At 46.7% G+C, this 12137-nt stretch overlaps 1 protein-coding gene across 3 annotated transcripts in view; it reads right to left on the reverse strand.

The window, feature by feature from the left end:
* ANKRD22 (ankyrin repeat domain 22) overlaps positions 1 to 12137 on the reverse strand; it is a 44006-nt gene that overhangs the window by 1898 nt on the left and 29971 nt on the right. For all 3 annotated transcript variants that reach the window (XM_045039896.1, XM_045039897.1, XM_045039898.1), the window contains 4 exons: positions 7451 to 7642; positions 5150 to 5257; positions 2816 to 2893; positions 165 to 263 (listed from right to left, as the gene is read on the reverse strand). In XM_045039896.1, the coding sequence (XP_044895831.1) occupies positions 165 to 263; positions 2816 to 2893; positions 5150 to 5257; positions 7451 to 7642 (477 nt within the window). The remainder of the gene's footprint in view (positions 1 to 164; positions 264 to 2815; positions 2894 to 5149; positions 5258 to 7450; positions 7643 to 12137) is intronic.

The following is a 12137-nucleotide window of genomic DNA, read 5'->3' on the forward strand; positions in this document are numbered from 1 at the left end:
AGGTCATTTGGTTCTAACGGGAATAGGACAACGTAATTCCTTAGTGAGGACAATTAGCTTTGCTGTCAACAACGTCGGAGGCAATTAATTCACTTCAGCACACAGCCCAAGTTAGGAGATGCTGTTGCTGGAAGGACATGGGACCACAGCCCACAGATTCTTACCCGATTCTTGATCATGGGGTCTGCATGAGCTTCAAGGAGCAGAGGGATGAGATTCTGGTTTTTCATTTCGCAGGCGTAATGTAACGCGGTGCAGCCGTACTGAAACCGAAAGACCAACAGGGAGTTCATCGTGGGCTCTACGGACCCGGCAGGCGGCTCCTTCGGCAAGCACCTGTCACATCCTAGAGCGTCCCCCCAAGCAGACCGGTCTGCAAATCATCCACGCACACCCACTTTTCTTGTATTTCAAAAGCCTTCCCTGCCCCCATGTGTATATGGTTAACGTCCTATAAGCCATTAATATCTTCCTTTCTCATTTTCTGTTCCAAACTTAACACAACCTGCAAGAAGTTAACGCTCAATTGTCTCAAGGTTTCTTGGTGGGATTCTATATGTCTGGGCAATCACCGCCTCGATCATCGTGCCGTCTTTTCTCCTCAAGGGTCCCCACACGGGCTTTTTTGCAAATATCATCCCCCGTGGTTGTTGATCAAAATCCCCGCAACCTGAAGACGGTGCTCATGTCGCTACAGCCCAGCTCCAGGATCGGTGCAGTTGGTTCTATGTAGAAACCTCTCATGCTTGGTTTGCTGTGGCTTATATTCTGCATTCTGAAATAGCGGATCTACTCTGCTGGTACTAACTTAAAACACCAACTACAAGGGAAAAGAGATGGACAGCTAGGGCGTTTGTGCCCCAGATATTGCCTTTCAAAAAGCAGCCCAACAACCATGGTTTGGGTATGTGACGAATTAATGCCAGACCTTATCAACTCTTCCAAGAGCATAACGGATAATGCTGCAATTGCTGATTTTTCTTAAGTGATAACATCATGCACCAAAGAGCTGGCTTTGAACTTTTCCATGTGAAATAAAGTGAGTGTAATTACCTAGAAATACAATGCGCTGCATTACTTAGAGTTGGAAAAACTATCTGAATATTCAGATAGCCTTAGAAAAATGGTGGCGCATGTGTGTGTGTGTGTGTGTGTGTGTGTGTGTGTGTGTGTGTGGAATGTAACAGTCCAGCTAGAGATACATATCGAGAAGCAGAAAAATATCCTAGAGAAATTTTGATCACAGGCAAAGTTTCAAACCTTTTGAATTTCAATGAAAGGACCAAGAAAAACCTTCAGCGAACCATTCACCCAATCTTTAATAACATCTTAATACATTTTGAAGTTTTCTAAGGAATGACAGAGCACCATAGTCGTCTATCCAAATTAACCCAAAAATTCTATTTTCTTTTTTTTTTTTCATATTTATTTATTTACTTTGAGAGAGGCAGAGAGAATCCCAAGTAGGCTCTGCACTGACAGCGACAGTGACACGGGGCTCAATCCTATGAACCGTGAGATCATGACCTGAATCAAAATCAAGAGTCAGACGCCCAACAAACTGAACCACCCAGGTATCCCCCAAGATTCTATTTTAAATAAAAGGAAAAACATACACCTCAGTAACTTATTCTCCTGTGTTCTTTCTCTCTCAATCTCTCACACACACGCACACACACGTGCACACACACGTAGAGCTATCTCCGTTTAAACATATGATGATACCAATATAATCAAAACTAAAATGATGTAAATAATTAATAGAAACAGGGATGGGCACATTTTCTCTCTCAGGGAACAGTGGTAACACACACACACCCACAGAGATGCACACACCATAAAACAAATCAAGGATCACAGAATATTGGTTCGTGTCTACTCAAATTTCAACTTGCCTCCTTTTTAAATAAACAATTGGGAATCCAAAATTTCATCCAGTCAATGTAAGAAAATAAAACGTCATACAAAAAAACATCGGGCCCATGTATGATCATTTAAGGGAGGAAGAGGGACGCAGGGTGCAAGGGTGAGAGGTGAGAACAAAACCTTATATTTAGTTAGAGACAGGAAGAAGTTCACTGCTGCTTGCTTATCACGCCCTCCGTGACACTTGGGCTCTTTGACTTTGATCTTCATCCATGGAGTTTACAGGTGGGGACTCGCTTATGGGTGGGTTGGGAGCTTGGCCACCGCAGCTGTTGTTCGTTGAGCACTTATTGTGTGCCAGGCACTCTGCTGAGCACCCTACATGAGTCTGCCTCGCAAGGTAGGTTTGTGGCTACCCTCACATTACAGGTGAGAAATTGAGAATCCGATACGTGTATGACTTGTGAAAATGCCCACAGCAAAACATGAGAAGCTGGGGGCTGCCTGGGCGGCTCAGTCGGTTGAGCTTTTGACTTCGTTCGGCTCACGTCATGATCTCACAGTCTGCGGGTTCGAGCCCCACGTCGGGCTCTGTGCTGACAGCTCGGAGCCTGGAGCCTGCTTCGGATTCTGTGTCTCCCTCTCTCTCTGCCCCTTTCCCACTCGTCTCCCTCTCTCTCTCTCTCAAAATAAAAACGTTTTAAAAAGTTCTAAAACTGTCCTCCAGTCCATAAAGATCCCTGTGAGTTTAGTGGCAGCATCTAACCAACCCCCAGCTCGCCTGACTAGCAGTGAAAACCGAAAGAAAGAAAAATGAAACGTAAAGAAAGACGAGGAACATGTAGACGTGTCTAGGAAAACAAAGCGAGTGACTCTGTAGGTGACAAATACTCTGCCCGCAAATACCATTCTGAATATCATTTCAAGGTGACTAAACGCGCGAACTTACGCAGTCCGTGGCGTTCACGTCGATGCCAGCGTCGAGCAGCATTCGAACGAGAGCCTCGTTCTGCTTGGTCTTTGACACCTGTTACAAACAACACGTCAAGAGGAGGTTCATTGACAAGCATTTTCTCCATCGTGTGCCAGGACTATTCTATTCCACAGGGTTTATTTTAATCCCAACACCTCTGTGCGTCTATGCATCTTTCTTAAAATCTCCCCGCCTCCTCACCCCGTCCAGTACCAATCAGGTTCTCAGATTGTGGTCCTGAAGCAGCAGCGTGGGCACCTGGGAACTTAGAAATGCAAATTCGGGGGCCCCACGCCAGACCTGCCAAATCCTACTGAGGTTGGGGCCCAGGCACCGGTCTTTCCCTTCCTGGCTCAGAACCCACAGGCACTGTCCCATTGCTCTGAGGACAAAAGCAAACTTCCCAGCCTGTCCTGCAAGGCCCAATTTGTTTTAGCCTCTGGTCCCTGCCGGCTCACCCCGCCCTGAATGTTCCTTCCGCCTAGAAGCCTCTCCTCTCTTCTTCTATTTTCAAAAAACAATTTTTAAATTTTATTTTAGAGAGAGAGAGACAGAGAATCTAAGTGGGGAGAGGGGCAGAAGGGGAGAGAGAGAATCCCAAACAGGTTCCAAGCAGAGCCCAACGTGGGGCTCGATCCCACAACCCTGGGATCATGACCTGAGCCAGAATCAAGAGTCGGACGCTTAACCAACTGAGCCACCCAAGAGCCCTGTTTAACATTTTTTTTTAATTGTATTTTTAAATCCATTTTTAGTATCCCAGCCCGAGCCCCTCTTCCTCCAGGAGGCTTTCCCTGACCTACCCGGCGAGGTGAAATCTCTCTCTGGGCTCTCGTGGCATTGATCACCTCCCTGTATTACCTACTTCAGAGCAATTTTGCAGGCGTTTCTGCCGTATTTTATTACTGATGCGTTCTTCACTGCCCTCCAACGAACTCTTGCACGGACAGGACTCCATCTGTTTGGTTCATCTCTGCATCCCTCACGCCCAGTGCCTGCACGTAGTAGGGCCCCAGCAAGAGTGTCCCAGAAGGTCGAACAAAGAAACGAAATGAACCAGACCCCTCAGAAATCCCCTTTTCCTACCCAGTTCCCCGAGACCCTGACCGCAGGACAGTCTGGGCGTCACCCCAACATCCCATTGCTAGGGGAGCACGGCAGTCCTGGCTGTCCCGGAGGTCAGCCCTTAGCCATACAGGAAGCCCCACCCACTTTTCTTCCCTGGTTATACTTCCCTCCTCTGTCAACATCTACACTGCCTTTCTCTGCAGTGACACAGTCCTTCCTGGTCCCTTCCTCTGAAATATCCTCCCCGGTCGCTTATGCCGTACGTATCTCAAGTGTACAGATTCAAGCCCCATGAATAAGTAGGAAAATGTGCATTAAGAGGCGATTATTCATTCCAATTGGTATTTTTGCCAGGGCCTCTGCTTTTAAACATCTGACCGTCTTAGAAAGTAGCGTTGTGAGTCAACAAATTCTGAATGAGTCTTTCTAATCCCCCTTGCGATCCTTTTGAAAATAAACGGAAGATCTCTCACCGGCCCTGAAACTACAACTGCCATGTACTAAACACACAAGTAATTTTTCGAGAACTCTTCTGGGGTATAAACAGGGTATGTGTTTATCAGTGACTTAGTTTTCTTTTTCCCATAAATCGAAGCATCAAAATCAACACTATCATATCTAATTCTGTAACACTTAAATACCCAAGGAGGTAACAATGACACTTCCAACTGGCAGATTTTGTCCCGGAGCCCATGTTAGCAAAGGCAACTAACTAACATCCACGGTCTATTAGCTGCAAGGAGAAGGGAGCTTGGTCATTTAACGAGTAAGTGACACATGTGTTGAGTCATCTCTCAAAGGTGGAACCAGCCACTAGGGAACCAGATGGAAAATAGGGAATGAGTCAGCACAGAGCTGGTGTTCTTTGGGGGGTAAAAAGAGGGAGGCACCTGGGTGGCTCAGTCGGTTGAGCGTCCGACTTCGGCTCAGGTCACGATCTCACGGTTTGTGGGTTCGAGCCCCACATCGGGCTCTGTGCTGACAGCAGGAAGCCTGCTCGGAATTCTCTCTCTCCCTCTCTCTGCCCTTCCCTGCTCTCACTCTCGCTCTCTCTCTCCCCCTCTCAAAATAAATAAATGAACATTAAAAAAAAAAAGAAAGAAAGAAAGTACATTTTTGGAATGCAAACCGAGAGTTCATTTTTGTTACTATTTCTTTATACATGACCGGCCCAGCAAAACTTGATGATTCATGCAGCTGATCTCCACGTTTGCCCTTTGGTCACACGCACGGTGTACTCACCATGAGGAAATACCCAATGAGCATAACGGGCATTAAGAGGATAATGAGTAGGTAATCAAAGAAGGTGAATTTTTTCTTCACAGCATAATGCAAGCAGTTTCTCTGTTTCTGAAAATTAAGAAAAGGATTCCTCATTAATATTTGTCTCAAATTTCATATTTTCAGATTACTGTATCAAAAAGTTTAGTTTCTGGGGCGCCTGACGGGCTCGGTCGGTAGAGCGCGTGACTGCTGATGTCAGGGTTATGAGTCTGAGCCCCACATTGGGCAGTGGAACTTAATTAACCTTTAGAATAGGTGCATTTTTCCATGCCTTTTAAAAATGGTAAACATAGGCCTATAACGGCTTCATGACTTTCTACTGAATGGAGCTATTCTAGTTTATTTAACCAAACCCTATCTGTTGGACCTTTCAAGTTTTTAGCTTTCTATTTTTATAAATTACACTGCCCGAACATCTCCATTCATAAGGCTTTGTCAACATTTCTAAATTTGTCTTTAGCCAAAGTTTCTCAAAGTGTAATTGCTAACATGAAAGGTGTGAATGCTTTTTGTATTGCGCTAAACTGTGCTCGGGTACAATAACGATTTAAACTTCCTTCCTGAGGCACCCGGGTGGCTCAGTCGGTTGGGCGACCGACTTCGGCTCAGGTCCTGATCTCTCCGTCTGTGAATGCCAGCCCCACGTCGGGCTCTGTGCCGACAGCTTGGAGCCTGGAGCCTGCTTCGGATTCTGTGTCTCCCTCCCTCTCTGCCCCTCCTCCACTCGTTCCCTCTCTCTCTCTTTCTCTCTCAAAAATAAACATTAAAAAAATTTTAAACTTTCTTCCCGATCAACCCTTGATTTTCTTTTTTAATCCTGCTCAGTCTGACAAGCCAAAAAAAGAGCGTATTTATGTTTTAATTTAATGTGCTCTCCAGAGAATTGATGGTCTCTATTGGGTGCATGCGTGTGAATTACCCACAGAGCTTTTTGTTTTATTTTCAGGACTTTGTTTATAGGACGTCTGAAAATGACTCCTGAACATAGATTTAAGACATGAGAAGGCACCGGTTAAGTTATTAACGTGCAAAGATTAGTGTTTGGGAAAGATTAAATATTTAAAAACCATTAACCAGAGGATCCCTGCAGGCTGGCTGAGGTTCTCCGCCTTCTCGGTCCCATCCCTGTGCTGTCCGACATCGCCTTCCCCCAGCTTCCAAATGAGCACATCCCCCCGACAGAGGATGTGAACCCACAGACATCTGCCTTCGCCACTCCCACTCACCACAAGCCCACACACCTGGCCCTCCAGCTGTGTGCAAGGGAGACGGTGTCACGGTCCACGAAGCTGCATCGCTGTCACATTCGGTGCAGGCATGCTTTGCTTTTAAGCCCAATCAAGCAAAAAATAGGAAGTACCAGCAAGAAGGCCCGGTAGCGATCCATTTGCTGATAATACGCGATTGCTCCAAAGGAGCTGGTGTTGATACTGACTCGGAAGGGGGTAAGCGGGGCCCCGACAGGCTGTGTTTTCCTCACTCCGTGTATGTGAGTGGAAACAGAGTGCTCGTAAGTATTACAAATAATGACGTTTTATATTTACTGAGTGTACTTTAAATGCTGTCTTTACTCGGATGCAGACACTGGCCGTTCCAAGGTGCTCCGAAAGAGATGTTCGCAGCAATACACTTGTATTCTGCTCGTCCTTGATTCTGAGGGTTCCGTCAGCTAACACTGCATCTTTAAGTACAATCTTTCTGCCTCTCTGTGTGGCTTCAAGGAGCCTCTGGTTCGTGACCTTGTTTGTCCTTGGCAAATACCTACCTGGCCTTCTTCAATCCTATGAGCAAACGGTAGGATCTCCCGGAGAACATTGACCCAGTGGGTAAAAACCTCATGAAATAGCACCACCAGGTCAGCATTTCTTTTCCAGGAAATCTTTCCCATTCCTTCTGGAATCATGAGGAGGAGGAGCAGGGAGAGGGAAGCAGGAAGGCAGGGAAAAGCATGAGGAGGAAGAGGAAAGGAAAGGGAGAGCTCTAACTAGTCAAATGAATGAATGAAGGAATGAATGAACCTTTCTTTTCAGAAGTACAAGGACATAATTAACCATAATTATCAACCTGCTGATTGAACTATGATTTATTTTGGCTCTTTAGCCTGATATAGAATAGTATGTGTTAGTCCCTTTAAAGTAAAGAAAAAAAAAATTGGTATCAGGAGCTACAAGCAACGAGAAAATGGCACACCCTCGACTGCTAGGAGGAGAAAGGATTACCACAGTCAATTGCTGTCTCCACTCACGTGTAATGGCCTACCTGGTTTTTGAGGTTCACATCAGCATTTCTTTTCAAGAGGAAGGAAACGATTCTCAGGTGCCCCCGGCGGCAAGCACAGATCAGGGGGGTGTCTCCATTAAAGCCATCTTGCACATTGATACAGTTGCGGTCCTCTCTCACCCAGCGCCACACTTGACCAAAGTCGTTCTGATAGGCCGCCTGGCAGATGGGCTAAGAGGGGAAAACCACAAGCAGGTCCTGAAATACCGGCATAATGAAGCCCCCGTGAGAGAGAAATCACCACCCGATAATTTAAAACTCAAGTCTTTCCCAATCGTGATACAGTAAAACCTTGGATTGCGAGGAACCTGTTCCGTGAGGGTTCCACAAGACGAGCAAGAATTTCTGACAACTTTTCACTTGATAAAAGGGCGATGTCTTGCAATACGAGTCGTACATGACGCCGAATGTCACGTGATCACAACTGAGCCAATGGTTCTTGAAGTTCACTCTGAGAGACAACCGCTTTGGATTGCAAGCATGTTTCTGGAACGAATTATGCTCGCAAAGCAAGGTTTTACTGTGTATCGCTTTGTACATGAGATTTTTGGTCTCCATTATGCCGAGCCTTAAATCTAGAACAAGCCCAAGTCCACGAGGAACCTCTCAACGATTTCCTGAATTGCTTGGCACACAGATGCGTTCATGGAATGAGTGAATAAGTGGAAGCAATATTGCAGATTTAACTCCGCGGGGAAGAGTGTGCTCACGGATGGATGACGCCTGTCAGAGAGGCAGGATTTCACCGAATACAGAGTAGGTGCATCGGAGGAATTTAGGGCAGCACTAGATGATCAAACAAAGACATATGGCGCCCTGTGCTCCAGGAAACCAGCCCAGTGGAAAAGACCCATTTTAGACAAATAATACATAAATAACAAATGACATCATTGATTGGATCCGATGCTTTTTATTTAGAAAGTGCCCTAAGGGGCTTTGCAAAGCATCATGGGAGCTTGACAGCAAGACCTAAGCTGACCTCCTCCCCTTGCCCACTTTCCCCCACCTCCTTCTGGACCTGTCTTCTGTTTTCAGTGCTTCATGTATGGTTTCTTCCATCTGGGCCCCGCCCTCACTGCTTCCTCTGCACAAAACACCTTTCCCCTCTCTGCTCACCTGGCCGCCTCTGGCCCATCCCTCGTGTCGTCACTTAAGTTTTACTTTACCCGGTCTTTCCTGACTCCAGCCCTGTTTCACAGCAACTGGCCTAACCGCACGAATCGGCCAGCACGAATCGGGAGGGGTTGAGGCAGCATTGAGTGCGGGAAGGCACTGGCTGCCAGCTTCGTGCGGATAGAGGCTATACCGTTCCACGTAATGTTTGAATTTATTCCATTCATACCCCCAGTATGCAACACAGCACTGGCACATGGTAGGCAAATACTAAATATTCTCAGACTGATTGTAATTAGAGAGTGTGAAAAAAAAAAGGCACTTAGAATCACACCTGGCATGCTCAATTTATGGAAATTATTATTACTGCTTATTCAGTCGTTCTGTAATTTGGCGACAAGGTCAGACCTCTGCTGTGTCCCAGTCGCAGTTGCCGGGGACAGGTGTACAAAATACTCTCAACCATGCAAAATGTACTTAATGGTTGGGAATATAGCGTGAGCACACACACACACACACACGTTCAACAATGAGAAAACAATGTTAAAGAAGCATAGATTGGGGGTAATGAGCACCAGTGAGAAAGCTGAGTGGTACGTTTGCTAAGCAATTCATGTTTCTAACATAGCCAAATATCATAATCAGTGAGCTTTTAAAAGTAAGATTTTTTTTAATGTTTATTTTTGAGGGAGAGCACGTGCATGCAAGCAGAGGAGGGGCAGAGAGAGAGAGGGAGACAGAACCCCAAGAGGCTTTGCACTGTGAGCGCAGAGCCCCGATGCAGGGCTCAAACTCGCCAACTATGAGATCACGACCTGGGCCGAAATCAAGAGCTGGATGCTCAACCAACTGAGCCACCCAGGCGCCTCAAAAGTAAGATACTTTAAAAAAAATTGTTTTGACATTTATTTATTAAAAAAAAAATTTTTTAACGTTTATTTATTTTTGAGAGAAAGAGACAGAGCATGAGTGGGGAGGGGCAGAGAGAAAGGGAGACACAGAACTGGAAGCAGGCTCCGGGCTCTGAGCTGTCCGCACAGAGCCTGACGCGAGGCTCGAACTCACAGACCGCGAGATCATGACCTGAGCCGAAGTCGGACGCTCAACCGACTGAGCCACCCAGGAGCCCCAATAGTAAGATACTTTTAAACCCAAGGCCCCGCTCACGAAAGAAACATCCCAGAGGCAAGTCAGCTCAATAGCAGATAAGAGGCAAAGTTCTGTGCCCCCAAAAGAAATGGGCATGATACAGGGGTCCAAAATGCAGTAGAAATGCCGAACCACACAACCCCCCTTCCGCTACCCTGAGGTCATCCCGTGCCTAGGCCTCGTCACCAGCTGGGCTCAGCAGCGTCTCCAGGTTCTGTGGGGTGACGTGCAAATGACCAGAGCATTCGAAAGGACGCGTTTGCTGTCAGCAAACTGGGTTATAGTCCTGATTGTGCAACTAGCCGCCTGGCGACCGTGGACAAATCTCTCCCCCTCGTGCATCTTGGTGTCCTCAGTCACGAGACAAAAGAATGAGGCGAACTTCCATTTCGTCGTCACACCCTGTGACTGCCACCCTCCAGGCTCTCCCCAGCCAACGCATCTGCCCCATCCACTTCGAGGTGGTGGGGAAGTCCTTTCGAAGCGCAACTACTACCCCGCGGCGTTCAGCCCTTATCTTAGCAGTGGCGCCCAGCCACTTAGATCTCAACAACGAACAAAACAGAACGAAACACAACAGGCGATGCTGAGTCGCCAGCTCTTAATTTTGCCAAGTAAATCCGTGAGAAGCAACATCATCATTTAGTAAAATAAAAGGCGTTTTAGCATAAATGTAAGAGCAAAACTATTTTAACAAAATATACAAGGACACAGTCACAGAAGAGGGGAAAAAAGCCATCTTTTATATGAGACAGATTTCGCGGTATGGAAAACCCTGCTTCTTTGTCTGTTTTTTTTCTTCTAATTTCACCGTAAATCGGTGCAAATTTGCCACAGATTACGACTCATCCTTTATAGGACTAGCATTTGGTAACTGATAGACCACCATACTGAACTTGAAAGCAGGTGGCTATAGAGTTAATTTCTTCCTTCTTAAGATTTTAAATTACAACATTAAAAATCCTGGCACATTTCATGCATTCATCTGGCTTCCCAACTTCTCTTAAAACATTTAAAGCTTTGACAACGCTGGGCCCACATTCCCACAGGACACCAAATAAAGCCCCCCTTGCGTGGGCTCCGCAAAATCTTCACTGAGAGTCCTCATCAGAAAGGAGGAAGGGACAAGTAGACAGTTTGCCTTCAAGAGACACCCGGTACGGCTGAGTTCTTCCTTAATCCCATTCAAGCGACCGTCCTTAAAACACCACCCCGATCTTATCTTTTGATCTTTCCTGAGCTTCCTATGTCCCAGGCACAGAGCTCCTGTATTTGAAAAGTAAAGTGCCATCCTGGTTCAGCTGGACCCCCAAGTGGCTGGTGGAGGGAACCACAGGAAGGGTTGGGCGCTGTTGTAAACTCCCAGACTCCACCAGGGGGCAGCTCAGGGTCATGAAAGCACCGACGGGGACCCAAGGGAAGTCCAATACAAAAGCTAGGGCCCAGAAAGAGGAAGAGGCTGTCCTTGTGCCTTGAGGGAAGAGTTATCATGAATTCTGTTGGCCTCTGAAGTTTCTGGAACCTGGGGGATTCTGGGGGAGGAGGAAACCGGTGGAGACCTTGGGAGATCGTCATGATACTTCCATCCCCTGGTGCCCTTCTGCCCATCTTCACTGGCAAAGCACTAGTTCAGATCTTCGTTGTTCTCACCAAGACTGTTGCAAAACCGGTGGTTAACTGACCTTGCTTCCTCCTGTCTTCCCCTTCCAGCCCCCAGTCCGACCGCCAAAACGGCAGCTTCCTGTCACTTCCCTCCCAAAACGTTTGGTCACTTGATGACCCACTGGGTTAGGATGCTGTCCTCGAGCGGACACACGATTCTTCGGATCTCCCAAATCCTGTCTTTCCAACATCATCTCTTACCACCGCCTTCTCTGTACCCTTGATCTAAGTGAAGAAAGGCACGAGTATTACTAACGGCTATCTCCCCAGCTAGACTGTAAGCTCCGTGAAAGCAGGTACTGTGTCCGTACTAGAACATTCTATCCCCGGCATCCAGCATATGCCTGGCACACAGTAGGCATCCAATGTCTATTTGGTGAACAAGTAAGGGAATGAATGAGTCGTAATGTGATCTCCCCTTTATTGAGTCCTTCAGCCAGTTCATTTAACCCTCACACAACCCTCCGAGCAAAACCGTATGCCCCTTTTGATTTGGTGAGACTGAGGGAAGTTGCCTTCCGTGCCCATGGTTACACAGCTCATAACTAGCAGTGCCAGCAATGAAATCAAGGGGAATGACTACAGAATACATCCCTTCTTCCGGCTCTAATTACTTCAGGCAGTTCGAAAAACAGCCTTCAGAATGTCTTTTGGCTGCAAGACTTTGCATTTGAGATTATTTTGTGTTCCACTTGCACCCCAATTAAGCTACAGTCTACACTCTCAGGAGGCTGGTCTGTCC

This window comes from Felis catus, chromosome D2, assembly GCF_018350175.1.
Source record: "Felis catus isolate Fca126 chromosome D2, F.catus_Fca126_mat1.0, whole genome shotgun sequence".
Classification (NCBI taxonomy): Eukaryota; Metazoa; Chordata; class Mammalia; order Carnivora; family Felidae; genus Felis; species Felis catus.